The sequence below is a fragment of the Pyrgilauda ruficollis genome, unplaced genomic scaffold, assembly GCF_017590135.1.
Source record: "Pyrgilauda ruficollis isolate IOZ18807 unplaced genomic scaffold, ASM1759013v1 scaffold30, whole genome shotgun sequence".
Taxonomy (NCBI): domain Eukaryota; kingdom Metazoa; phylum Chordata; class Aves; order Passeriformes; family Passeridae; genus Pyrgilauda; species Pyrgilauda ruficollis.
In genome coordinates, this window is record NW_024524378.1 from 2115179 (window position 1) to 2142983 (window position 27805).

A 27805-nucleotide genomic window follows, 5' to 3' on the forward strand; every position below is an offset into this window, starting at 1 on the left:
CAAAATGAAAATTTCTTTTCCATGATCTGTTTTCCACCAACCAGTCAGGTGTGCATACTCAGGAAAGAGGGTATATGTAAGGAATAAAGTGGAATGTCTCCTAAGCTTTGAGCTCTTTATTCATGGGCTTCCCAAATCAGAGAAAGTGTCCCCTCTTCAATTCTTTTTATTATTTACAACCAGCATCCTGGCTGGTTGTAAATAATAGGTGAAGTTTTTCTGATGAGCCTGACTCCTTCCAAGCATGTGTGCAGACTTCAGTATATTAGCAGTAGTAGCACTAGGTGATGTGTGACGTGTCTAATTTAAACATACATATAGAAATAAAAGTAACTGAAGTCAAGTATTTCACAGTTATATCTAGAAAGATAATAGGTATATATAGATGTTTTCTAAGCCCATGCTGTAGTAGCATGTGAAACTGGGATATGTGTGCTTTGGAAAGTACAGTTTCAGAAATTTGAAGTATTATTTTTAAAACTGTGCAGTCCTACAATAGGCTCATTGGCCTACCTAAGTATGAGTCTATCTTTTGGAAAAAATTTAGCCAAAGAAGAAGTTTGCATCCCACTTCTGCAAAAGTAGTATTACAGAGCAGTCTTATTAGGTAACTGTGGAAAAAAAAACCAAAAGGAGCTTTTTGTAAATATTTTGTAAGTGGTTGAGTTTTACATTTACATTTTTTACTTACAGAGAAACCTGTTAAAGCTGAAGATTATTCAGATGATGTTCAAGTCGGTAAGTCAATCTTGGATGCTTGGTTTTTTTCCTAAAAAAGTGAAGCTGTAGCTACATGGAAATTAGTAATCAAATTACTTTGCAAAGGGATATCATTATTGTCAAAGTTGCTTCTTGGTTTAGAAGCAGTAATTTTTCTGGTATACTTGATAAATGTCAATGATAGTTATTGGGTTATATGAAAGCATTCCAAATAAACTAAGTTGTTTTAATTTAGAACTTATTTTTAACAATTTCACATAGAGCTGAATACTTTTGAAAGGGAAATACAACAATTTCAGGTCTCAATATGTGTGTACTTCCTCTCCAAAGCAATTATCATGGACAATGATAGTGTTACTTCTCTGTGTGTCAGTTGGATCTGTTGGAATCTGACAGTGGCACATTGCTGGGGCACTGATCTCGAAACAGGGACTGTTTTGTCATGCCATCACATTTTTCTTGGTATAACTGATTTTAAGAACAAGAGCACTTCCAGTTCTTCAATCTGTTGCCTAACAGTAGTAGACATGGATTTTACCAAAACCATTTTTAGTATGGATAAGTGGCTTCTAAATTCAAGAACTGCATATTGTTATGTTTCTTGGAGTTAATTATTGCAATTTGCTAGTTTGCTTGTTTTACCAAACTAGTTGTGTTGAGTGGAACACAGAGTTGTATCTCGGGGCAGTACATCAGAGAAGCTGCAATCCAAGACCTCTAACAGCTGTATTTTTGTTTTGTGCTGGTTAGCCTGATCCCCTTTCTAGGGGAGGAGGAGCTCTATGCAGGAGCTCTTACAAGATGTGGTGCTCAGAGAGTTCTGCATTGTTGGTTTTTTTTTGTTGATTTTTTTTTTTTGTTTGTTTGTTTGTTTTCTTTTTCCTTACAGTATCTGTATTTGGTTCTTAGTCATGCCAAAAGTAGCCAGAGGAGTGAAGAAATCACAGGAGGCCTTTTGTGGTTGTCCAGTACAGATTGGAGGCATGGTTTAGTTCATGTTTGAGTTTGTATGCTGAACCTTAGCTGAGCGGTTTGAAATGCTCGTATTGGTGCATAACTATGTTGTCTGCAAGGTCTTTCAGAGCTGTTTATCACAACAGCCATGTGGTGTGTTGGAAAGTTTGAAGCCATAGCTATTATTTAATAGATGCATTAACTGAAAGTGTTTTGTTTCATAATGAATATGAAGTATTCTTAACCAAAGCTTATAATCAGTGTAGAAACAAACAGTAATTATCTTTGTCAGCATGGGCAAGAAGTTCAGCAAAGGTAGTCTTCACTCAGTTTGTTGTGCATTAAGTTGGAACTGGAGAAGAGGAAAATATGTTTTCTCTCAGAAAAGGTTGCTATTTAAAGTTAAAATAACAAAAAGACCCTTAAGAAGTATTACAAATTTTCAACAGTAGATAATTCCACTACACAATGTTAATTGAGGATATTGAGATGATTTCTTGAATTACAGATACTATTTAAAAATTCAATTAGCATAGAAGTGCCAAGTTGAAATCTTGGGGTTTTGGAACCATATTTCTATCAGTTTTTGTATTGTAATTTATGGCTCAGTCTTGAGCTGCAAATTAATTTTTCTACCTTCACAAAAAAAACCCAAAAACAACTTAGGTGTTTTATATAGTAGTGATGGATTTCTACATATGCCATTTTGAATCATAGCATCATTTGGATAGCAAAAGACCCTTAAAGTCAAGTCCAGCTTTAGACCTAAAACTGGCAAGTCCACCACTAAACCGTGTGTCACCCAAGTGTCATATCTACACATCTTTTAAATGCCTCCAGGCTGGGGACTCCACCTCTTCCTTGGGCAGCCTGTTCCAATGTTTGACCATCCTTTTGGGGAAGAAGTTTTTTCTCACACCAAATATAAACCTCTCCTGGTACAACTTAGCACTGTTTTCTCAAACTATTTCTTGCTACTTGGAGGAAGAGACTGACCCTCACCTGGCTGCAACCTCCTTTCAGACAATTATGGGGAGCAGTAAGCTTCTTCCTGAGCCTCCTTGACTCCAGACTAAACAACCCCAGCTCCCTCAGCTGCTCCTTATGAGACTTGTGTCCAGACCCCACCCCCAGCTCTGTCCTTCTCTAGACTCACTGCAGCACTTCAGTGTTCTTCTTGCAGTGAGGGGCCTAAACTGGACACAGGATTTGAGATACAGCCTCCCCAGTGCCAAGTGAAGGGGAATGGTCACTCCTCTAATTGCAGATGTATTTGCAAATAAGATAGTGGAATTGAACCTAGTTATCCGCTCTCCTTTTGTAGTATTGTGATACTGAGAGACTCCTTGCCATTTTCTAACACTGCTAGAATGAGAAATAGCTTGTTCTACTTTGAAATGGTAGGTATTTCTGAATAAATCTTTCGGATTTATTCTTTTTTTTACTTGTGGTTGTTCTCAAAATTGGTGCAATACACCATTTAAATCACAAAATTAACTTGACATCTATCCTGGCATAGCTTTTGGAAACAGATAATAGCAGCAGTACTCGAAGGAATGAATTCTTTTCTTTTTCTCTTCATAGGGAAAAAGTGAGAGAATCAATTAAAATGTGTTTTAAAGACACTTACTACAGTAATTAAAGATGCAAGTAATTACTAGATGTAGTCCAATGTTCATGATCCTTTGATTAGGAAGTAGAAAATGAAAATAATTTGATCAGTACAAAATCTGAGCACTGCACTAATTTAAGAATCCTTACAATTTGTGTAGTTATGTGGGAACCACTCTGAGGGCAGAAGAACCAGTATTTATAACTTTTTCAAAAAGTCTTATTGTTTCAGCACATAAAATTCAAGTAGCATCCTGGGAAACTGACAAAAGAAACATAGAACATGTTTATGTCATTAGTTTTACTGACAATGAATAAAATTTGATTAAATTATTAGTTCTTCTGCTATTAAGTATATTTACCTGTCTTTTTTGTGAATATTTCATTTTGAAAGCAACATTACTCTAAAATTTTCCTCTCAGATTGACATTCATGTTTCCTGGGTTTCTTTTATATCTTCTTTGTGATGGAGGATTCAGTATGGGAGATGTTGTTGTCAGGAGTCTTTCTTCTTTGTTTGTGATCTTATTTCATCAGTTGTTCAAAGCTAATATTTCCTGTTCTTTAAGCAATAGCAAACATAACTTCAGGCAGTGTCAAAGAAATTGAGAAATGTCACCATGCATTCCTTATTCTTCAGTAGTTTAAATTATGCAACTGCATATGAAGCATGGTGGCACCAGTTTGTATCAAGTTTGGAGCAGTTTTTTGGTTTTTGCTAAAACATGGGAACTTAGTTTTTTGGAAAGAAAGCAGGAGATAGCTCAGAGATTGAATTTAGCTGTTAGGAACATTCTCATATCACCAGAGAAGACACTGGGTGTGGGATTTGCATGTGCTGGAGTGCAAGTCAAAAGTTTTTTTGCTGACTTCAGGGCACATCACAAGAAAGTTCATACTAGTCAAATACGTCCTAGGTACTTGTAAGTCCTGTTTTCCAGTTCTCTGAGTTTACTTCTGAAATTACTGCCAGTATTCTTTTCCAGGTGTGGGACACTTCTGCTGTTATAATCTGCACTTTTACAATCTAATGGACTTCATAAACTAATAGTTTGATAAACTAGCTTGAAATATTACTGATTCAGGTTTTCTGGCTAATCCTGCTTTACACTGGCATATAAATTGCAGTGGTTGTGATAGAGTGGTACTTGTTGGACACATATTTTAGGGAGACATTGCAGGTTTAGGGGACACCATTACACTCTGTATTTGCTTGTATGTGTTTAGATTTAAAATATCCACGAGTTGCTCCACTCCTCCCCTTCACCTTGTATCCTTGATGTTTTTATAACTCCACATTTAGTTTACCAACTGCTGAAACCCCTTATGTGTAGAGAAGTTTCCAATTTAGAACCTTGACCCTTCCTCACTCCCTGGCCCCTCTTTTTCAGTTGCCTTTAACTTTAGCAAATAAAACCCAACATCAAACCAACACTAAAAACCAAACCAAAATCAAAATGTTTAAATGGATTTGTGGCATGGCCTAGATATTCTTTACAAGGTAAAAAAGTGCCATATGGTAATAAAAATACTTGTTTCCCACCTTATACAGCAACTTTGTGTATATTCATTAAGGTAGCTCTTAGAAATGATAGCTTTTTCATATTAACTAGTCTGATACAAAGTTGCATTTTTTAGCATTTAAGATTTTTTTGTTGTTGTTTTAGAGGAAGTTGTGTTTTAGTTGGTCCTTTAATATAGATTTCCCCTTATTTTTTCAGATACTTAAAGCTTCAAAAGAAAAGTCCCTACATCAGGAGGACCAGTCCTAACCATACGCTACAAAAGGGGAGCAGATGGTTGAAATAGACTTATGATGTAATTACCAAGCAGTTCAGGGTTTGGGGAATGAACACTAAGATGTTGTAAATGGGTTTTAGCCAACTGTCATTTTAGTAAGCATTTTTAACACTTGGATGTTTAGTTTACATTTCTGTCTGATATTTTTTTCCCTTGGTCAAGTTTAGTGAATTCATTATTTTTCTTCTGTGTTTGTGACAAAGTTACAGCTTAGAGCTGCATTTCATGTACTGTTTAAGCAACTGTTAATATTCTATTTATAACATAGCAGCAAGTACATTTTTTTCAGATTTTAATATATATCTTTTGTTGTGGATTCATACAGTATGTACAGAGCAGTTTGGTCAAATGAAACATATGATGTTATGAATTTTTAAATGTTTCATAACTGCTGATATAGAATACAGCCTAATTGCATTTTATTAAAAAAACACTAATCAGGCACATTCTATGCTGTGAAGTTTGACTTCTGTCTCTTTGCACTGATGTTATGTCAACAGTTAACAACATGAATTTCAGGTGATTTTTAAAATACCCTAACAAGGTATAAAATGTGTGTTTAATTCATACTTGTAAAAGGCCAGATTACAAAATTACAGTTTCAAAAACCTATTATGTATGAATTAGCACTTTTTATTTATGGTCATCTGATTTTTCAAGCAAAAATGTCTAAAGACTAGATGCTAGCCTGACAGGGAGTCAGTGGAGATTGCAGCAAGACTGAATTGCTGGAATCAGGTTGAATTCAGTGAAATTATTCCATTTTGGTTCACCTATCAATATAATGATCTCAAAGCTGGCTTTAATAAGCTTTATGTTCAGTAAATTATTTTAAAATCAAATTTGCATGAACACTTGATTTGCAAATTTTATTTTAAAAAAGTACTTCGGAAATTCAACCTTAAGAAAAATAGGATGTCAGAATTTAAGACCTACAGTTGTGAATGCTCTTAAAAATGGTACATCTGAAATTTAGGTACTGTGAGTGATTTAGAATTTTAATATAACAGGTGTGCTTTTTACCTGTTCTGTGCTGCTGTTCCACAATTACGAAGACATATTTTATTCTTTGATATTTTGCATGTGTTCCTTTTTGGCTCAGGAATAATTGCTGTGATTTTAGGAAGTTGCCAAGCCTGTTACAGGAACTTAGGAGAAATAAAGTAAGATAAATTTATAAAAAGAAAACCAATTTGGTAACCCTAACAGTTGGTTGCCTTTTGGTTTACAGGAAGACTTTCAATTTCTCTAACACTGTTTTGAAGTCAGGGTTTTCGATGCTTACATTTGTAGTGAAAGGGGCATCATACATGCTTGCCCTTTTTTTGGGTTTGGGATGTCAGTAAGACTCCATGTGTTACATCTGATCAAAAAATACAGGTGTCCCAAAGTGATATCTTTAGACTTTTCAGGAAAGCAATAATACTCTTTGACTGTGATGTGTTTTGGGATGGGATATTATAGTAAAATTACCTGTGATTGTGAATTGCAGAGCAATAATTTTTACAAAGCCATATTTTGTGAGATATCTTGGGAATTATATTGGAATGGTGAATGGAGGACATTTTATATAACAGTGGCAGCCTATTTGTAGAATTATGGGACTGTGAGAGTATATTACGCTGTGATTGCATTTTAAGTATTTTGTAACTGGGTATGTGATTTTACGTGCTTCATGTTTACAAAAATATGCCAAGCTGAGCAAGGTCAAGTAGACTATTGAAAATATGTATATTTAATCCATTTTAATGTTTGGCTGCAATAAAACACAGAAGAATATCTTTGTCTTTCTAGTGTCATTATTTATTCCCAAATGTATTAAATATTAGCTATAGGGATAAGTATTTGACTCAGCCACTGATTAATATTTTTTAATTGTGAATTTGAATATTAAAAAATATATTTGAAAGTATTGTTTACAAGGGGCAAGTAGCAAGTAAAATTAATTAGTTTTATTTCTGGCTGCTGTTATGTGAAGGAAATGGGCTAAGGTTTGTGTCTTCTATAATTGTGTCGTGATTGTCCTTTCGGAGTATTGACATTCTGCAACCAGCTGGGGCTGAATTTTTGATGTTCCATGAAACATGATTTCTGTTTGTAACTTATAATGGATGAGATAGCACTTCTTGACAAACACAAATGTCTGGAAAAAGTGATATATCTGTTTTGCATACATAATATTATGGTTATGGTCCATAGTTTAAATCAGAAATCTGATAAGGTCCATTCAGTTCTGTGAAAGCAAAAATCTTCATTGGCCTATTCAGTTTTCAGACACCTTCATAGCTTTAATAGTCTGGTATTGCTGAATAGTAGTTTAAGAAAAAGTCAAAAGATTACCTTTTCCTTAATATTTTCACATTGCTACATAGCCACTTGTTATATGTCAGTGAATCTGTGAAATCTTGGATTAATTTGCTTTATTTGGAAATCACAGGAAGAAATACCAGTAAGCAAAGAGTAGAATACTAAAGTTGTATTTTAATACTACCAATATATTACAGTTTAAGTGACTTTTTAACATTTTCTGTAATTGAAAAAGTACCATATCATGGCATTTCTTTCAAGGAAGTAAAGAAAATGGCGAAGATTTCATATAGTAAAGATACTGAAAAATGTAATGATTTTACTGATCATTTGTAATTTTACATGTTTCAAAAATTACATATCTGTAAATAATTTGTATTGTGCATTTATAGTGTTGATTGAGATTCATATAAAATCTACAAGGTCTGAAACACATTTTTAATTGCGACTTGGGTTGTTCTCATATGCCATCAAACATTTAGTTGTAATATGAAAAATAAATTTATTCTTCCTAGTAGAAACCTGCTTGGGAGTCCCTGGTGCATTCGTTATATAGTGATAGCACTCCTAGCCTATAGAGATTAGCTAAAGCTGTTTTGTCAGTGATTTTCATCTTGAATTACTTTGCTGGAAATGAGGACATTGAGTAAAGGATGAGAGTGGTTTGAAGAGCTGAGATTTTTTTTTGTTTGTTTGCTTGAGCTACAGTTGGTTTAAGTTGATGAAAAAATAGTCACAAGATTTATTATCATATCCCTGTCTTTGAGAGAGCACATTTTTAAGCCTTTGTCAGAAATAGCATAATTAAAACCTTTTGCACCACTGAAATATGCTAGGGATCAGTGTGGAAGGAACAAAGCAATATGTGCTGAATGTGATGCTGAAGTGAATTCTTAGTGAAGTGTGAATTGTTAGCTTCAGAGCTAACAAGATCAAGTTGTATTAATTTCAAAAGCAGCTACATAGGAGGAAAAGTGGGAGTATTTAAAGATCATTGGAGAAGCTTTGGTGAAGTCGATGGCAACTAATTTAGCAGAATACAGGTTGAAAATAGTCTGAGAGTTTGGAGAACTGATTCTAGTGTATAAATAGGTGTAGAGGGCTGTGGGTTATATGTTGCATGAGTCTCAGGAATAAAGAAATGTGAAGCCAGACAAGAAATGGGAGATGGGAGCAGCCTTTAGAGTGATGAGGTCATATACATTGTTCTTCCTGTAATGGAAGAGAAGTTGCAGAAGTAACCAAGATGTGTGCAAGCAGGTTATCCAGTGACCCAGAATGAAGTAGAGAGAAGAGGCCAGGTGAGAATCTCAAGTGTTGCTGATAGAGGATACATAGAAAATACATAGAAAATGGGTGGCTAACGAGAAGAGGCCAGGTGAGAATCTCAAGTGTTGCTGATAGAGGAGAGGATACATAGAAAATGGGTGGCTAACTAGCATGATGTGTCATGGTAGTGAGAGGTGGTAAAAATAGAAATATGAGTGAACGAACTGGTTTGTGTGAAAACTGTAAAACTAAACTATTATTTCATCTGGGGCTGCATTACTGCTCTTTTAAAAATATAGTGTTTTGTATGACCATTTTATTGATTATGTGACATGTGCAAAAAAATACAGAAGCCAGGGTTTCAGGAAGTACTGCACAATGCTTTCATTAAGATACTGCTACAGTAATAATTGTTCCTAGTATGTAATTGACTCTATAGATGTTTTGTCATTTTTTTACAGTCTAATTGACAGTCTAGATCTCATTATGTAATTGAAGAGGTGAATGACTTTCAGCGTGATCATATTTATTTAATTTACAATATAATCAAGTTAATGCTCATTCTACCTTGTACTGAATGTAAATTAGAGTTATAGTGTCCATACATTCAGGAATAGCAGTTGTCAGCCTGTAGAAAAGGATGAAATTAGAGTGTTAAAAAATTTGATTTTATGTGTGTGCATAATCCAGTTTCTTCATTAAAAAATGTAATGTTTTTCTGCATTTTAAAATGTCATATTCACACTATAATGCTTCTGAGCAGTCAGTTTAAAAAGCAGTAAAGACTGAGTATTCAGACAAGGTATCTCTAAATTACTTGGAAATTAAAGAAAATGTTTTTTATATACATAAGAATACTTCAAACAGTATATGTTAAAGAGGACATTAACTAGCTAAAGGGGCAGCAGACCTCCCTGTTTAGTGTCCTCTGAGTTTATTAGGAGGAAATATTGGAAGCTTATTGGGAAAAAAAATGGAAACAGAATAACAATGTTAGAATTGTGAGGCAAGATGCATGGTATGTTATATAGTAGGGCAGGGTCAAAAAGTATTTAGGGGGAGGAAAGATCTTTCTGTATCTACCACCTTCATGAAATACACATACATGATTTTTCTCCAGGATTTAGTTTGCCGTTACTATAGACTGTCTTAACACTTACGTAACATCCACCTCTGCAGTCAGATGTTCGCAGAACACCTGTTACATTGTTTTAAAAGGTGAAAAAAGACAAAAGCTTCCAAGTGCCCAAGTCACTTCTAAAAATGAGACTTAAGTTGATTTTGTCTTAACATTTTAACCAAATGTATGTATTAAGCTAGTGTTTCCAATATCTTTTAATTAGTGAACAGATTTTCTTTTTTGCAAAATAGCTTGAATTGTAAGAGTATATCAACAAAATATATTAAATATCTAGAGGAGAAATTCTGTGAAATATTTTGTGATGGAAGTAATATTGCAATATTTGAAGCATCTGCAGGGAAAGACCTTTTATGTAACTATATAGTTCAGAAAAGAATCTATGGTTATTTTAAAAAATAAAAATGAAACAAAAAAGGCCTGTTGACTCAATTATGTTTTGAGTATAAATTGGAATTTTCTTGTATCTCTTTCTTATCATAAAATGTTAACATAAATTTATTTCAATGAAATTATATTTTTAATGTTCTAGGGAAAAGTGAAAAAGAAACTGAACAAGACAAAACAGATAAAGGTAAGTCTGAAAGTAACATTCTGTTCTGAAATTCAAATCCATGCTTCCTGGGAAGATTCATTTAAATCAGACTAAAGACTAGTGAAACTTTGCTCCAGTACATCTCATGTAGATAAACTGCAGTTGAATAAACATCCAGAGAGCATGTACTTTTATAGGTAAACTCTTGGTTGTTTCCAAGACTGGCACCAATGTAGCCAATCAATGTTACCTGGATGCAGAATGGAATGATAGAATTGTTTAGGTTGGAAAAGACCTTTAAGGTCATTGACTCCAACTCACAACCTAACTGAACCATATCCCTAAGTAACGCATCTTTGAAATGCCACCAGGACAGTCTGGCAACCTTTCCAGTGAAAAAAAAGTTTTCCTAATGTCCCATCTAAACCTGTCCAGGAGCAACTTGAGGCCATGGCTTCTTATTCTGTCCCTTGTTACCTGTGGAAAGAGACCAACCTCCACCTCACTACCCTCACTACAATCTCCTTTTAGGATGCTGTAGAGAACAATAAGGTCCTTCCTGAGCCTGCTTTTCTCCAGGTTCAATGCCCCCCAAACACTCCCAGCTGCCTCATCAGATTTGTGCTCCGGACCCTTCCCCAGCTCCATTGCCCTTCTCTGGACACACTCCAGCCCCTCAATGTCTCCCTTGTAGTGAGGGGCCCAAAGCTGACCCCAGGATTTGGGTGCAACCTCACCAGTGCTGAGTACAGGGGGACAGCGCTGCCCTAGTCCAGCTGGCCACACTATTGCTGATACAGGCCAGGATGCCACTGGCCTTCTTGGCCACCTGGGAGCAGGCTGGCTCATCAGCTGCTGCAGAGCAGCACCCCCGGGTGCTTTTCTGAAGGGCAGCTTTCCAGCCACTCTGCCCAAGCTTGTAGCATTGCGCTGAGTCATGGGATGGTTGTGACAACTCCTGCTGTTTCAGGACTAAAATGTTCAGTGTCATACTCCTAGATTAGTATTCTGGAGGTCAGAGTTCTACCAAGCTCTTTCTGCATCTGAGGGCAAGAGGCAATGTGGGCTGCCTGGCCCCTGGAGCTGGGTTCAGCACTGCCAGCTGTGCTAAGCGTGAAGAGACAAGTGACATGTAAATCTGTCTTTGTTGACACTATGATTGCCTAGTCTGTCTTACGTTAGGTAGGAAGGTGCAGAGACAGATTAGATGGAAAAGAAGTGAGGTTTTGCTGCAGAGCACTGTGAATCTGCTCTCCCTGCAATGACATTTGTGCTGGCCACGTGTTCCCTGTCACTGCACAAAGCTTGCAAAACCTCTTTCACTGGGATCATGGCTGGTTGCTGACAGTGCCCAGAAACCTCAGGGATTCAGTAGCTCTACTCCTTTTTCATTCTGTTTCCATTTTCTGTGTGGCTGTTATTTTATATTTGAGTATTTAGAAATGCTGTTTTTCCAATATTTTGGTATGGTTTATTTGGTTTGGATTTGTATAGTGGTGGTTTAAACATAAGTTTCTAGGACTGGCAAACTTCAGACATTTTATTTAAGTATTAAATATGTCACATGTAAGCATTACATATAAAAAGTAAAAAAAAAAACAAAAAAACAAAACCAACCAAAACAACTTGGAAAGCTTGGCAATTATGCCTACATTTCCATTTATGGCAGGGGATATCTTACTGCAATGGATTTACCTACTTGATTGTGAGAGAAAAATCACCATTATGTGCTGCTTTTACAGACCTTTTAGAACAGTATAATAAAATGACATACAAGAGTCATCCAGTGTGGGTAAAAAGCAGTCATAGATAAAAATGGCAGGTTGTGTAAGAAACTTACTAGTATGCAACATTACTCATCAGTGCCTGTACAAGAACTTCAGGATATGAAAGTGTGACAAAGGGGAGCTACTTTCCTTTTCTACCCTAGGTGCTTTGTGGTTTTGTTATTTTTTAAGCAGCAACTAAATAAATGTCACTGTTGACTACAGAATTTCTATAGGGTGGAAAAAGGGATAGTTTTGTTTTCCAGGTTAAATTGATAGAATTTTTCATCCTACCAGGAAAAACAACCCTGAATTTTTAATGAACTTTGTTTACGGGTACACTGCTTGTGTGATTTTCATACAAGCTGAATTTTGCTGAATTTTTTTCATAGTTTGAACTGTTTTAAGTTTTCACTTTCAATAAAAGTGGTTAGCTGTAGATGTCCTAGTCACAGGAAGTGGTATAAGGTACTATTGAATTTGTTTATTTTAAATTACCCTAATAAGATGCAGCAATAAATTGATGAGAGATGTATTATAAAATATAGTGTCCTGTGACTGGTATATGTAGGAAACTTGGACATCTAAGGAGTTGGCAACTTGAAACTTCATGTTTGGCATGGGTTTCAGGTTTGCTTCTGATTCAGAGAATACCTTCTGATGTGCAAGTCTGCATTTGTTTTGTGCTATTTGGACATACAAGCTCCAAAGAGCCTTCTGTGCAGAAAGTATTTATAGCTTTGAGTAGCTCTTGCAACATAAATAATTTTTCCTCCTGCAGCCACTTGGTTACCAAAGTGGCCTCCTAATAATTATGTACGTTTTAGTATTCAACAGTAATTCATCAAGTTTATTAAAAGTCTTACTGAAAATTTTTGATATTAACAAAACCCTCTCTGGAAAGTTCTCTAAAGAAATAAAAATTAAAATAAACTTGTTTCTAACATACAGTTGCTTCATGGTTTCTCTGTTATATTTAATTGAGGTGGATTCTTCATCTTCTCCATAAGAATGTAATCAGACTTTATATTTAAACAAGTAATTGAAATAGGATGGGTATTCCAGGTGAATATGAGAACTAATTCTTTAAAAGGTTTCACAGGTAGTGCAGTGCAGGACATACATGCCACATCCATAAGTTGTCTTCCCATCTGAGGTGGTTTTAGTTGTTTTTGATCACATAGACTAAAAAAAAAAAAATTAAGAAGCCTAATTTTTGGAGTTTGATTTATATTGGACATATATTAAATATTTATTTATATCGGTGAACATATATAAAACATAAAAAAATAATTTTCAGCTATGGACTTGTTTGTTTCATATAGTGAACTTCAGCATAGGTGCTATTATTATAAATAATAATTTTCCCTTTTCAAAATTGATAAAGCATGACAGTAAAAATAAATGCTGTTAGCTGGAACATGCAGATGCATTGCCTTAGGAACAGAAGTACATGTAAGCCAGGCTTAGGACAATGTCATTCCACACATGGCCCTGCCACTTGGTGTCATTTTGATAACAGGTCAGCATTCACCACTGTTTACTCTAGGCATTTACCTTTGAAGATATGTAGGATTCCACTGTGATACCAGTAGAGACCTAATCTGAGGAGATTAAAATGCTGTTCTTCTGACTAAATGTAGGGCTTTGCTGTAGGGGTTTGCCCTAAATTCCATTTGGAACAGAGCTCTGTTGTCTGGAGAAAGAGCTTACATGGTTAGCTCACCTCCAGCATTGCCTCCTCGAGTTAGGTGGGCTGAGTTCCACCCTTGCAAGCTCTGCTTATAACAGTATACATAGTACCCACTGATTTGCAAATCTGATACAGGTTACAATTAAATATCTGTGAGCTATGTTCAGAATGACCAACACAGAAGTGTAGTTGTCAAAGTCCAAAACTGCTGCATAACGACGTTCTGAACTAAATATATAGGACATTAGAATAGTACAGTGTATTTTTCAATAGAAGATCAATGCAGAAATTTCTTTCTGGTTTTGTTAGAGGATTGCTCAAGTCTAGCCTTTGAGTGAATCCAAAAGTCTTAATGGTGAAAGAGAGGTGAATGATGGAAATACATCCAAAACCAAAATTATCTTTCTGCTGTTGTTTCTTATGATCAACATCTGACTAACATCTAACGTCTAGCCAACCAACCAACATTAATTTCATACAGAAAGCCCTGCAGAATACTGAATACTTTTTACTGCAAGGGAAATTGTTCTGGAATAACTGCAGTTAAAGATTTATTATAGTAATTAGAATCCAGCTTTATTAGTCTCTAAAATGCCTCAGTTTTTATTGTCTGATTACTTCCCCAGATAAGTTGATTATAGTGGTTTTGCCTGTTCTACCAATAGAGTTTAGAAAGATCTTTTAATTATTCTAGTGCTCCTGGCTTTAAATTGTGTAGATGCAGTTTACTCGGTTTTATACCTTCTAAATTATCATTTATAGAAGCCCATAAAACAAGTAGATAACTTGCACTCTCTGTATCTCACCTAATGAGCTTCCCAAACAACAGGACAATGACAGGAGTTTTTCATCATCATCAAATTCTCATTCAAGTGTCCAGTGAGGTGCAGCACAATTTCCAAAACTAATTTGGGTAATGATATGGGGCTAGTATCAGGAGGGAGGACAATTACTTGAGCAAATTTTGAATTCCAAGTAAAAGTCTGCTAATATGTGTATGTTTTTCAGAACATAATTGAAACTTTGAACTGGGAAGGTGTAGTATTGTTAGTGGGTGGCAAAGGCAATTAGCAAAACAAAAGGTCACAAAATTAGTTGGAAAACAACTACAGACCATCATCATCAGTATCTACTTGTCATTGACCCACAATCAGAAGTTGCCATTCACAAGTTGCCAAGAGCATTATTATTGAATTTGTATTGCAGCAGGGATGGGAGGATGTTTAGAAAACAAAGCCTATGACCCCCTCTGGAAATTGTTTCCTTAGTTTTTCAAAGTTTAAGACAGAGAACTGACAGGAGGAGCCTTTGCTGCAAGTGACTTACAAGACTGCATCACATGAAGGGGTTTTTATTTCAGATTAGCTTTAGAGATGGCACAACATAAGGAGACACAATTATATCGTTATGGCCTCTACAATTAAATAATTAAAACTTCTATTAAAACTTCATTTAGGACAAATCATTTATCAAATCATAAAATTATAGAACAGTTTGGGTTGGAAAGGATTTTTGAAGTCGATTTTGTCCAGCCCCTGCATTAAGGTAATTCAATTTTCAATCTAGTGGTAAGAACAACATACAGTCAGTGGAGTAGGATTGTTCCAGTGTACTTTTCAAATCAGAAACTGGGGACCACGTGTCCTCAAGGTGGCTGTAAAGACCTGCCTTTATCTTGAATCACTTATAAAGTAATTAAAACTGGAGTCCTAACTCCTCTCTATTTTGCATGTGAGTAATAGCAGATGTAATATCAAGGAAGCCACCAGGAATGCTCCCTTAACATCATAGTGACAATATGAATGACTCGATAAGTGAATAAAAAAATCTAATTACAAGAACCAAACCACATTTACGAGGTGTAGGGAGTAGTGTCTTTCCACCCTCATGTTTTCTCCCCCAGGTCCACAGAGGGATTGTAATGTTATTGTCTCACCGTTTCTGAGGATCTAGAAATTTCATTAAAAGCAAGTTTAACAAGAAATACTTACGGTAATATGTAATATGGACTCTCATAATCACAGAGCAGGCCCCTCTCATTTGACTGTAAATCTCACAGCATTAGTTTCCAAAGACTGAAGAAAGACTGTCCTGTGTGGAAGGCAATCTTTCCCCCAGAACTCCAAGTCAGAGCAGCCAGGCTGTCACTCACTGCTCTCACTGAATAGACCATGTTCAAAATGTCAGCTCCAGCACTGGAGGTAAGCCTGCCCTCCCACCCCACCAGTTTTGCTAGGCTCTGAACATAAGAAAGGGAGCAGAAGGCTTAGGAAGGGAATCATTAGTACTGAGAGCAAGAGGGAGGAGGAGAAAAGGGCAGCCAGTGGAAAAGGACTGCCTGAGGTAGTCCCAGTTGAGATTTCCTCCTGGTCATGGTTGCACATCAGCTAACAAGCTCTCTGTTTGAGGTGTCATTCCTGGCATGTCTGTTGGGACAGAATAAAACACAGAATTGTAGAGTATCTGCTCCCAATATTTTACAAGGCACAGGAGTGAGAGATGATTTGTATTAGGCGTATGGAAGTGAATAGTGGTTTTTAGATACAAACACTAATTGTTCTGGAAGTGTTAATAGCAGCATGATGTTATCTCCTACTTACTTTGCTCAGGAAGAAAACTGTACTTGCATCCTTTGATCAGAGGCTCAGAGTATGGCAGCTAGGACAAAACAATTAATGCTATGTGTTGTGGTAAAGATACCCTATCTTTTAAATTATCTTCTCAGGAAACAAGTTGAAGCCTTTACAGTGTAGAAAATACCTTCACCCACATAAATTTGCTATCTGTTAAAAAAGTGTGTGGCATCTCTCTAGGGTAAAAGATGCATGTTAATTGTGAAAGATAATCATGATAGCATTTTATATTTTTGTCCAATTCTGGCTAGTGTTAACTGTTTTGATGTACCACACTGATATCTAATCAGGCAGGACATCAGTGTTTTCTCTTTTAGGAGAATGAGGTTTTCTTTAGCCTGGATGATGGTGTTATATTTCAGATGAAAAGATGAAATGGAGAGATTTCACACACACAACCATTCCCACTTCTCTGGAAGCTAGAGGGGATTCATTTACTCCATTATAGAAGTGGTATTACTAGTTATTTGTGACATTTCTATGAGTTTTTTCTCTATTGCTTTGGACTTGGGGCCATATATAATAAATATTTTTTCCATATACCAGGTATCTCTTTTTGTTTTCCTTGTTATCCATATAACTGCCGTAATATAATTGTCTACTTGGTGTTTTGTACCAATTTCCAACCTTGGGTTCTGCTCAGTTACACAAGAATTTGCAGGCATTTGATCATGTGAGGACATTTGTCTAGAAATTCTAAAAAGTTTTAATTCCTTGATTATTATATCCTCAGGCAGCTTTTCACATTAATAGTATGAAGTATCAAGAAATATAATTTTGTGATTAAATCAACAGTTTGCACAATTGCTTTTCTGATGCTGTTTGAATGGTTTCTTAAGGTAAAACAATCTGCTTCAGATGAAGAGTTACAGAACTTGATACTTTGAATGTTATTAGTATTTTATTTTTTACAGAAAAAGCTAATAAGAGCAGTGGGAATTGAGATTGCTTTCTATCACAAGGCAGTGTTTTTAATCACTTATGGCTTTTCTGAAATTATAGTGCTGAGGTGAAATTTTACATTGGGAAAAATTCTGGAGCTTCAGTGTTCTGTTGCTGGCATTGGGCTAGAAGGAATCTCAGGTACTGTGATGACTGGCACAGTGAGCTCCTGTGAGGACTTCTTTGGTTGTCAAATGAGAGAGTGAAAGTTACTTATGTAATTACAGTGTTGGCACTAAAGCACATTGGCATATAATAGTATATTACAGAAATTGTAGAACATATGACTAAGTGGGACCCTAAAGCTTATTTTGACTCTTTAGTTGACTGAAGGCCTTATCAGCTGTGTGCATTGTTCTTGGCAGATGCTTACACATCTTGTTATTTCAAATAAACAGAATTTTTAGTAACTAGAATTCCACAATTGCCCTCAGCAGCCTGTTCCACTGTGCTTATTCAGAGATAGTAGTTCCAGATGTTCAAGCCAAATTATCTGTTATAGCCATTTTAAGCCTTCTCTTCCTTATCCTAACTATGATGATACATAAAATAATTTATTCTTTTCATCTCTGTAGCTACGTTTTACAGAGTAGTGTGTACCTGTCTTCCCATGGCAAGCTCTTTATTACTGCCTTTTTATCCTTTGTTCTTACCTATTGTTGCTCCCCTTCCCACTCAGTTAAAGGCAAAATATTTTTAAACCAGTCTTCAAGAGTGATTCAATTGTATTTATTAATTTGGTTACTTTTCCTTAATTTTGATGTGATTCTCTTGTGGCCTGAAGAGGATCTAGCAGTGTGTTCATTATTATTCAAAAGGAATTTCTCTGTCCCTTGTAGAAGTAAGACTGTCACTGCTTTTGGTGATGGCAAGGTGCTTTTCAACATAAAGCCAAACTATGCCTAGTATTTTATTTTTCATTTACCAAAACAGTTATATGAAATAGTTTATCAAATTTCATTGGATTATATGACAGGCTATTAAGTTTACTGTACCTTTAATGTAATACATTGTAATACATTGCTACTACTATTTTTTTTTTTTTTAATTCTGTATCTTGATGAATGAGGTATGAGATTGCTTGTCATCACTGGTAATTGTTTTGTCTCCAGCACAAGAACTAGTGTAGAGTTTCTTGTAAGACTTCTTCCTAGCTTGCTGCTTTTTCGGTGGAAACTTTTCTCTAACAAAGTCGTCAGGAATCCTATGACAGCAGTCCTAGATAGAATGCCTATTCTCCAAGGCTATTATTGAAAATCCTCAGTAGTATACTTGAAAGTCCACAGTATGATAAGTAAAAGGATTATTACCATTTTAATGCTCAACTTGATTTGGACCACAAACCGACCAAGCAGTTGTGTGATCATGCACAACTTCAGTGTCATGGTAAAATCTGTCATTGAAGAAAAATTACATATATTTTCCCCTGAAAATAGATAAGTTAACTTCTTTGTATCATTGAATTTAATGTATTGGGACGCATCTGCTAAAGGATTATTGCACTAGAAGGAGGCAATGGATAATTTATTAAAATACCCCTGCAGGGAGATAGCAGGCTATCTGGTTAATATAGAGGAATGCTTGATGGTTATGCTGAAAGCTCCCTGGTGAATCCTTTAACATAGGAATAGAATGGGAGATGAGAATGATTGCTCGTTATATAATGTTTACTGTGTTATATTGGTGCCTAGCAGATGAATAATATTTATGTTAACAACTCCTTTCCAGCTTTTTATATTGATCTCCTGCTGGTCTGGGGCTGATATATAATTGTACTGAAAATAGGAAGATAGTACTTTTTTTGTAATGGAGGGTGGTAAATAGGTTCTTCCAGCACATCACCCAAGTTGGATATGAAAGGGAAGATATTGTATCTTTGTGCCACAGACTTGTAAGATTTTAATTTACTTTCTAAATTTACTTTTTTTTTTTTTTTCTGAGCTGTTTCTCATATCCTTGTAAACTTAAATGAACTGTAGAGAGTGTCCCACAGGCAGTGGGAGTTTCCTGGTGGGCGGGAAAGTTTCTTTCCTTTGCCTCAAAGGAACCTCACTGTTGCCATGCTTACTGAGTTTGAGAAGGACCAAATGACTCTGTCTTTCCATGAAAGCTAAAAAGCTGACAAATAGCTGTCCTGCCTCGCTGAAATAGAGTTCCTGTGTAGCTGGCCGACCTTAAATAAAGATTTTGATTCATGCCATAAGAATGAGAACTCACGTTTTAGTTGCTGTTTATGTTACTTAGAGAACAGAAACTAAACCAAGTGTTTGGTAGCAATATCCCATTGGAAGCTCCCCAGATACTGTACTCAGAGGAACTGACATACCTCAGTTTTCTTGCTAACAGCAAAGGACAGTTTCACATGATAGTTAAGAGCAAAATGAACCTAAAAAGTCCTCAAGGTCACTTGCTTTCATTGGTTCCTTGGGTTGATGTTTCTGAGTTCTTCCACTCCTGCTGTTAAGCAAGCCTTAGAAATAGCAATGGTTTCTAGAAAAACTGAACTGGCATATTTTTTAAAAAGAAAAAAAACACAAAACCCAAAAAACCTTTTGCATGTTATGGGTTGTTCTTTTCAGGCCCAAGGATTTTATGTGAGAAACTTCACACGTGTCAGTCACTGTGGACTGAAGGTTTGGAGTGGAAAGATCCTTGCACTTGAAATAAGAGCTGTTTATGTGAATCTTACTGGATTTTACTTGGAAGAGAACCAGTGCTGTGCTCCTTAACCGTTATTATCATTGAATGCATGAAAAGACAGTAAAGACATTGCTTTCCTATAAAATGGAGGATAGTAAAGTAAGACAGAGAAAGACTGTGATCAGCATGGAAAGCATTTCTCCTACATCATGTATGGGGAATAAAGAAAAGGCATTATAAACATCTGTGTTACCAAGAAAAATGTCACGGTTCTCTTTAGTCAGTGCAGTTCCATGACAACTACATTCCTTAAGAGCATTACTGTGTGCTTCAGTATAAATGTTTGATTTCAAATCAGGTTACAATAAAAAACTTGAAAGTGTTTGTTCCCTTGAAAGGGAAGCAAAACCAACATAGGTGAAATGATGCTATTTGTGAGTTTATCTTGTAAAAGGAGTAAATTCCTAAATGTCAGACAGTTGGTTTTTTGTGGTGGCTAATGTTTGTTTTGGTAGCTAATGTCATGAAAAGTTGCAGTCTGTACTATTTTAAGAGGAATTAACAGAGATTTAAGAATACTAGTGCATTGCTGCTGTAGTACCTTTTGTTTATAAATCTTAATACATTTTTTAATATTTAAAGCTTTTTGCAACCTTTGTGAATAAAAAAAATGGAATTTAGTAAGATAGCTTAAATTCTGTTCCCTTCCTGCTCTTGAAAAGCAATGGCATCTATTCAACTGTACATACCAACACTGCAGAAGAGTTAAAAAAGGGTAGTGTAAGAAAAACTCCACACAGAGCTGAGTTCAGCATTGAAAAGAACAGTAAAAGTCTTACACAGAAAGAAACAAAACTAGCCAAGGGTGGTTATTTTTCATTTTATACAGAGGAAGTTCAGACATCAGAAGTTCTGACATCCTCTAATGATTGGATGGACTTAGTATTGGTTTAGCATAACCCAAGGCATTGTCTTTCTCTGAGGTTTGACACAAACTATGTGATTTGCCTGCCTAAAACTCTCTGTAGGATCAGAATCTCAGGGAGACAGTGTCATTTAATGAATCACAAGCACAGCTTCCACTAGGATGTGGTAGCTCTTGTCATTCCTGAACAGTGCACCTGAGGACTTGGGAAGCAGAATAAAGCGTGGCTAGTTATTATAACTTGTTATCCAAAATACTTGCTGCAGCATTGCAGCAGATGGTGTTACACTGTAGAACCTTTGATTTAAACTTTACATATACCAGTTACAGCATTCCCTATTTAAACTTCTACAAAGAAAATAGTAATTTTACTTCTTTTTCTGCTATTAATGACATACTTTCCACAGAGGGGTGAAAAAGCAGTAATGCATAATTAAAGCAAAAAAGATGTGCTACTAATTACAGATATACATAACTAGTAGTTCTATCAGACAATATGTATTTCTTCTACTTGTGTCAGAAAAGGTGGAATCTTTTTTTCTAATGAAGTGCAAGTGCAGAGTTAAGCTGTAGCAAATGTGGAGGAAACCAGTTACCTGCTGTCATATATATCCTTTCAGTAGCATACTTGCATTTTTTTAATGACTAAGTAGTCTTACTGTAACCAGGTAGACATTGTTTAAGAGTAAACTACTATGAAGTGAATGGCTGTTTAAATTGACACCATTTACTTAAATTTACTTCAAATGCAGTTTACTTTGCACAATGTATTTCAAGGCTGATTTGCTACATACTGCTGCTGCTCTACCACTATGTGATAGCTTACTAAGCTGTAGAAACTAAGCTGATCTCTTAAAGGAGTCTTAACCCAACATTTCAGTGTTGAATTTGTTTTCATTAGGAAGTTCAAATACTTGACTTTTCAAGTCCCTCCTAACCTGAGTAACTATGATTTCTTTGAACTGTTCTAATCATAGAATGGGTGAGGTTTGAAGAGACCACAGTGTGTCATTTGCTTCAACCTTCCTGCTCAGGCAGGGTCATCCTACAGCACACGGCACAAGATTGCATCCAGACATTCTGGAATATCTCCAGTGACGGAGACTCCACAACCTCTCTGGGCAATCTCTTCCAGTGCTTGGTGATCTGCACAGTGAAAAAGTTCTTCCTCATGTTCAGGTGGAATTTCCCATGCATCAGTTTCTGCCTGTTGCCTCTTGTCCTATTGCTTGGCAGCACTGAGAAGAGCCTGACTCCATACTCGTCACCTACTTTTAAGATATTTATACACATTGATGACGTCTCCTCTCAGTCATCTCTTCTTAGGCTGAACAGGCCCAAGTCCCTCAGCCTTTCCTCATAAAAGAGACATTCCAGTCCCTTAGTCATCCATCCTTACTGCCCTCCACTGGATCCACTCCAGGAGCTCCATCTCTCTCTTGTCCTGAGGAGCCCAGAACTGCACACAGCACTCCAGATGCCACTTCAGTAATTCCTCTAGGCAAAGCATATAGTCACAACTTTTAGAAACTACTAATGTGCCCTGATGATCATATTTTTCATGATGCCATATACATGTGGAAAAATAACAGTTCCCTTTGCTCTTCCACATCAGTTGAACCATTTGGAAAAAAAAAATCCTTGACTATAATATGAAGAAAAATGCTTTATTCTAAACTTAACTGCCGAGTTACTCAGTTTGAATGACTGAAGTTTGCTTTTTCTTATAGGAGTTTGTGATTGTAATAAGTAAGAAATCAGTTTCTTTTCAGTGTAATTTGCAACTGCCTTACTTGAAAATGATGCGCTTTGCCAGCACAGTCCCTAGGTAAGTGTTACTCCGGACAATTGAAATACGAAAGAAGTAATGAACTGTCTGTTTGTTCAATCTTCTAGCTAAAAAGAAGAAGAAGCCAAAGCTCTTAAACAAGTTTGATAAGACCATTAAAGCTGAACTAGATGCTGCAGAAAAACTACGTAAAAAAGTAAGTTTTGAATGTTTCACTCAGGATTGTATGCAGTGGACAAAAGTCAATAAATTAAATACTTGTAAAAAGGGAGAATGAATTTTAGATTACTTTTTGTGAAATTAACTTTTGAAATAGTCAGTGCATATTTGTCCTTCAAGTTTAATTTCTCCTGGATAGTTTGTCTTAATTTTTTTAAAGTCATAAGTGTATTTCTGTTCATATGTGTTTGTTAACCTTGAAGATATGTAGCTTAATCATTGAATTTCTGCTTAAATGGATCACATCAAACAGGGTTAGTTCTGTCCTATCACTCTTGTCCAGTTGACTACTGAAGGCAAGTGCTACCAGATAACTCTGTGTGTTTCAGCAGAGATCTTTCAGTGAGTGTTCCAATGCCTTGTGAGTGTTAGGTGCAGATCACTGAAGTAGGTGTTGCTTCTGTTAAGATTCTGAGTCCTGGTAGTGCCTAGGCTGCTGTACAGCTGCTTAGAGGACAAAACAGATGTTCCTGCTTCTCACCAGGGGCAGCAAGACCTTAACATCAATCAATCAGTTTGGGTAGTTCTGAATTTAATAACTTCACTGTGAAAAACAAACCGAAAATCCCCCAAGCTCTTCAGTCATTTCCCCTTGTAGCTTCCAATTTTATATTTTCATTTGAATATTTCAGAATATAATACCTTTGCAAAGATGTCCCTTTTCCAGATGTGAGATTAAATACTGAAGCAAGACTGTGGCTGTTAAAAATGAGAGACTTCAAGTCTTTTGAATGTATTTCTTGTTAAAAAAGACAGTTCTAGACTCACAGGCAGTCCTAGCACATAAGGAACAACTGCAGGTCTTTGCTGTACCCTAGATTTGAGGTAAATGAGCAGTGAAATATAATATTTTCAGTACAGTAAAATAAAAACCAATTTGGTCATTGCAGGTGCAGGATTATTATTGATTTTCAGGACACACTGTGCAGTTTTGACTTTGTCTTGCCATCTGTGCAGCCCCAGAGTTCTGGTAGGTCTGTGATGGGACAATGAGAGACTTCAAGTCTTTTGAATGTATTTCTTGTTAAAAAAAAACAGTCCTAGACTCACAGACAGTCCTAGCACATAAGGAACAACTGCAGGTCTTTGCTACCTAGATTTGAGGTGGATGAGCAGTGGGATATAATATTTTCAGTACAGTAAAATATAAACCAATTTGATCATTGTGGGTGCAGGATTATTCTTGATTTTCAGGACACACTGTGAAGGGCTCTTGCATAGGGAGCACTAACCTCTGACTGCCACTGCTGCTGTTCCTCACTAGAAGCCTTCTTTACATGTTAGAATACAAAAACAAAAGAAATTTTCATGCTTCTTGTTAATTAAGCAATTGGTTAATCAGAAAAAGGCGTAACAGACACATTTGATGAATCTGTAGGGTCAGCTTGTTGACTCTCTTTTCCTGTTGTATTTCTTGATAAGTTACAGATAGTCATACATGTCATGTAGGAATTGGGATAAATTTAGGAGCAAATCAGATGTGTATAATATTTTAAGATAGTAGGGCAGTTGTGTATAATTCATACACCTATAACTCATAAAGCTGCAATGAGGTGGAAGTGGCAGCAAGGTCTATTACCAAATGTTGCCAAGCAGTGCTTAGCACCTGTTTGACACTGGGGCGGGTTCTTCTCAACTTCCATCTGTACTTGCTAGTCAATGTCCATCACGGGATCAATCCATCAAGAGAATACCACAATTACATTTAGACTTGTGTGAGATGTCCTGAGGGATGCTGTCATGCAAAGAACTTGGAGGAAACAGGCATACACTGTGGTTGAGTCTACAATATTTTCCTTAGAACTATAGTTAATGTGCTGTTCATCATGACAGGTATGCAGAGGGAAAATTTCCACCTGTCTCCAGAATTTTCATCCTGTTCTCTATTATTTCTCATCCAGAATTTGTTATTAGCAGTAGGGTCTTTACTTTTCTATACAGACAGGTTATTTTCATCTCAGCATTTTATCCAGTGAACAAGGGAAAGTGAATAAAGTATGAAAAACCAAGTTATTAATTTTAACCATGGAAATTAGATGACATTGTTTCATAAATAATGACAATTCCTCTTAAAAAGGCAATCCCAGCGAAAGTATGAGTGAAAGCTGTTGACTCAGTCTGCATTGTTTTGTGTTTGTTCTTTAATTGTAAAACTAATGTGTTATTAGGTCCTGCATCCTTCAGCATTTTTTTAGATAGAATTGCTGATAAATATCTCTGCTTTTCAGGGAAAAGTTGAAGAAGCTCTAAGGGCCTTTGAAGCATTAGTGAATCGATATCCACAAAGTCCTCGAGCAAGATATGGGAAAGCACAGGTACTTAGGAAAAAAAGTGTTGAAAAAGCTGAAATAAACATTTTTTTTTTACCAATAGAGTTATAAACACTATTTGGAATTAATTTATAAATTTATACTGGTTTTCTAGATAAAAAAAGAATCATGTCATCTGTCATATGTATCTCTTCAGTCAGCTGTCCTTCCCCAGTTGTTTTGGCAGCTTTTGTGGAACTTCAGTGGGAAGTCCTGTAAATAGCAACAAAAAAAAAAAAAAAGAAAAAAAAAAGGCACATCCTGTAGATCTCAGGAGAACTGTCAGGTGAATGGCAAGAGATAAACACCAACTAATACCCAGTGCAGGAGCAACAGGCAGAACCTACCTGTTACATACTATTTGCTGTAGCTGGGAAATCAACACGTCTGTCAGCCTGGGATAAATGCAGCTTTTTGCTCTAGTGGGAATAGAGAAGAGGATTTGGAGATTTTATAGAGAAAGAGTTAAAAGATAAAGAACACAAATTCTCAGGAAGTGAGGCTTAATTAGCTTTACTTGTAGAGTGAGTTATGGTTCAGGTGTCAAATACAGAAGTGTCATAACAACCTGCATATAAAAAAAAAAAAAAAAAAAAAAAAACTAAAAAAAAACAACCAAAACCCAGAAGGCATCAGAAAATAATCTCTGCATTTATAATACTTTTAGGCTGTGTTGAGATGTCTCAAAAGGGAATAATAGTAGGATAATCCTGCTGCACTAAGAATAATAAAAAACTCCTTGAACTCATGTTAATCAGGATAAAAAAGTGAAGTCCTCACTGCAGGGAGGAATGGTGCTGTAGACAATTGATGAGGAGCTTGGAGTCACAACCAGTTTCCACTTGGTTAATAATAGTCATGCTAAAACCAAAGCTGCAATTGTCCAAAAATCTATCACACAAGCACTTGATACAGAGCAGACCAAATGCTTCAGTGCTCTCTGTGATAACAGTTTGCTGAACTCTTTGCCATTTACAATAGGAGACCACTTTGTTCATACACATGATGAACTTCTCTCTGTTAAGTTACACTTTTAATATTTACCAGTTTTTACAAATCTACTCATTATATCTAGTAGAATATGCTTCCTGCCTCCTCAATTCCTTTAGGGAGAAGGGCAGATCACTGCAGCCAGTTGTGAAATTTATTCTCATTCGGAATTCCCATCTCAGTGACCCAGCTTCATTTGTCCATTTACAGCAATTTGTAGTTGCCTATTACTACTTTAGTAATCCATGAAAGGTCAATACAGACCAAGATCTGAAGAAATAATTAGGTGCATTTCCTGAGAGTGTGTAAAAACAATGATAAAAACATTTTCTGTAGCCTTTGAAGGTTCATACTAGTCATTTTACTGAACAGTCATATTAATATAATCTGTGGCAATTTTATTGAACCCAGTGTGTGTAAGTTTAAGCTGTTTGAAGGAATAGGAAAACCATAGGCTTCAGATAGATGAGTTATTCTTAAGATTTGCATTGTAACACAGCATTATTTTTAAATGGGTATTCATACCAACAAAATACATATAAATTTGCTATTTCTCATCACTAAAAGTAAAACTGCAAAGGATAAGGTTAAAGGCCTTGAAGGTTAAAGCTAAAGAAGGTGAAGAATTCACCCCAAAATTATATTTCTCCTTTTCTTTGAAGCATCAACCAGCATTATATGCTAATTTTGTAGATTCAGTTTTTAATAAGACATGAGGATTGATTTTTTTCTGGATCCTTTAATGGCTTTAAAAGGCAGCTGTTTTCCCAAAAAAACTGCAAAATATTTCATTGTTGGTATGTTTTTCAGAAATAAAAGTAGTTCTTTATTTGCTCTCTGAATTACACTTGAGCCAGATAATGAACTCTACAGAATTCGTTAACATCTTTACAACTGGAAAGAACAATGGATAGGTTTTTAACCTCCTTATATGGTTTATACTGGTGGAGTTATGCATTTATGCTGACAATTTTTGCTTCTTTTTTTATATATCTGTAATATTCTTTGCCCTGCAATTCCTTTGATAAAAGAAGAAATAAATTTCCTAGTGAATATACATCGGAAAAAATAAGTTATTGCTTAAAGCTGATTTCTGAAGTTGTCTCTGAAAGCTGCTTGATGAACTGTTTGGCTGAGTAACCACATTTTTTGGTATTTCCAATACTAAGTTTTAAAGCAACTCAAGTGCAAAAATATTTCAGATACTTGTTATAACATATAGAGATAACACAGTTGAAGCAATTTCATTTAATGTGTGTTTTTGATGCAACGGTGAATTTAAATAGACCAACAACAGATTCTGCACCATCATGCTTGTGATACATCTGCCGTGGCTCTTGTCTTAAGGAAGAGCATAAGCCAATAAATATAGAAGTATTTGAGAAGAATGCATTAAACATGTGAAAGTGCATGCATTTATATAAGCAATTGAAAGTAAGCCTTTAAAAATTCTGCATTTGAGACATAGTCTTTTTCAGCTATGGAAGCAAAGTATGAACATGCCTTACCACAGGTGAGATCAGTCGTAGCTTCTGTTAGATTTACTGAAGCTGTAATTTCACTGT

At 35.9% G+C, this 27805-nt stretch overlaps 1 protein-coding gene across 4 annotated transcripts in view; it reads left to right on the forward strand.

Moving 5' to 3' along the window:
- The window catches only part of ASPH (aspartate beta-hydroxylase), a 113723-nt gene that overhangs the window by 52681 nt on the left and 33237 nt on the right, over nucleotides 1–27805 (forward strand). For 3 of the 4 annotated variants that reach the window (XM_041473731.1, XM_041473734.1, XM_041473732.1), the window contains 4 exons: nucleotides 694–738; nucleotides 10332–10373; nucleotides 22830–22918; nucleotides 25170–25256. In XM_041473731.1, coding sequence (XP_041329665.1) covers nucleotides 694–738; nucleotides 10332–10373; nucleotides 22830–22918; nucleotides 25170–25256 — 263 coding nt within the window. Of the gene's footprint in view, nucleotides 1–693; nucleotides 739–5006; nucleotides 6863–10331; nucleotides 10374–22829; nucleotides 22919–25169; nucleotides 25257–27805 lie in introns of those variants that run through there. The other variant, XM_041473735.1, reaches the window with a different exon arrangement.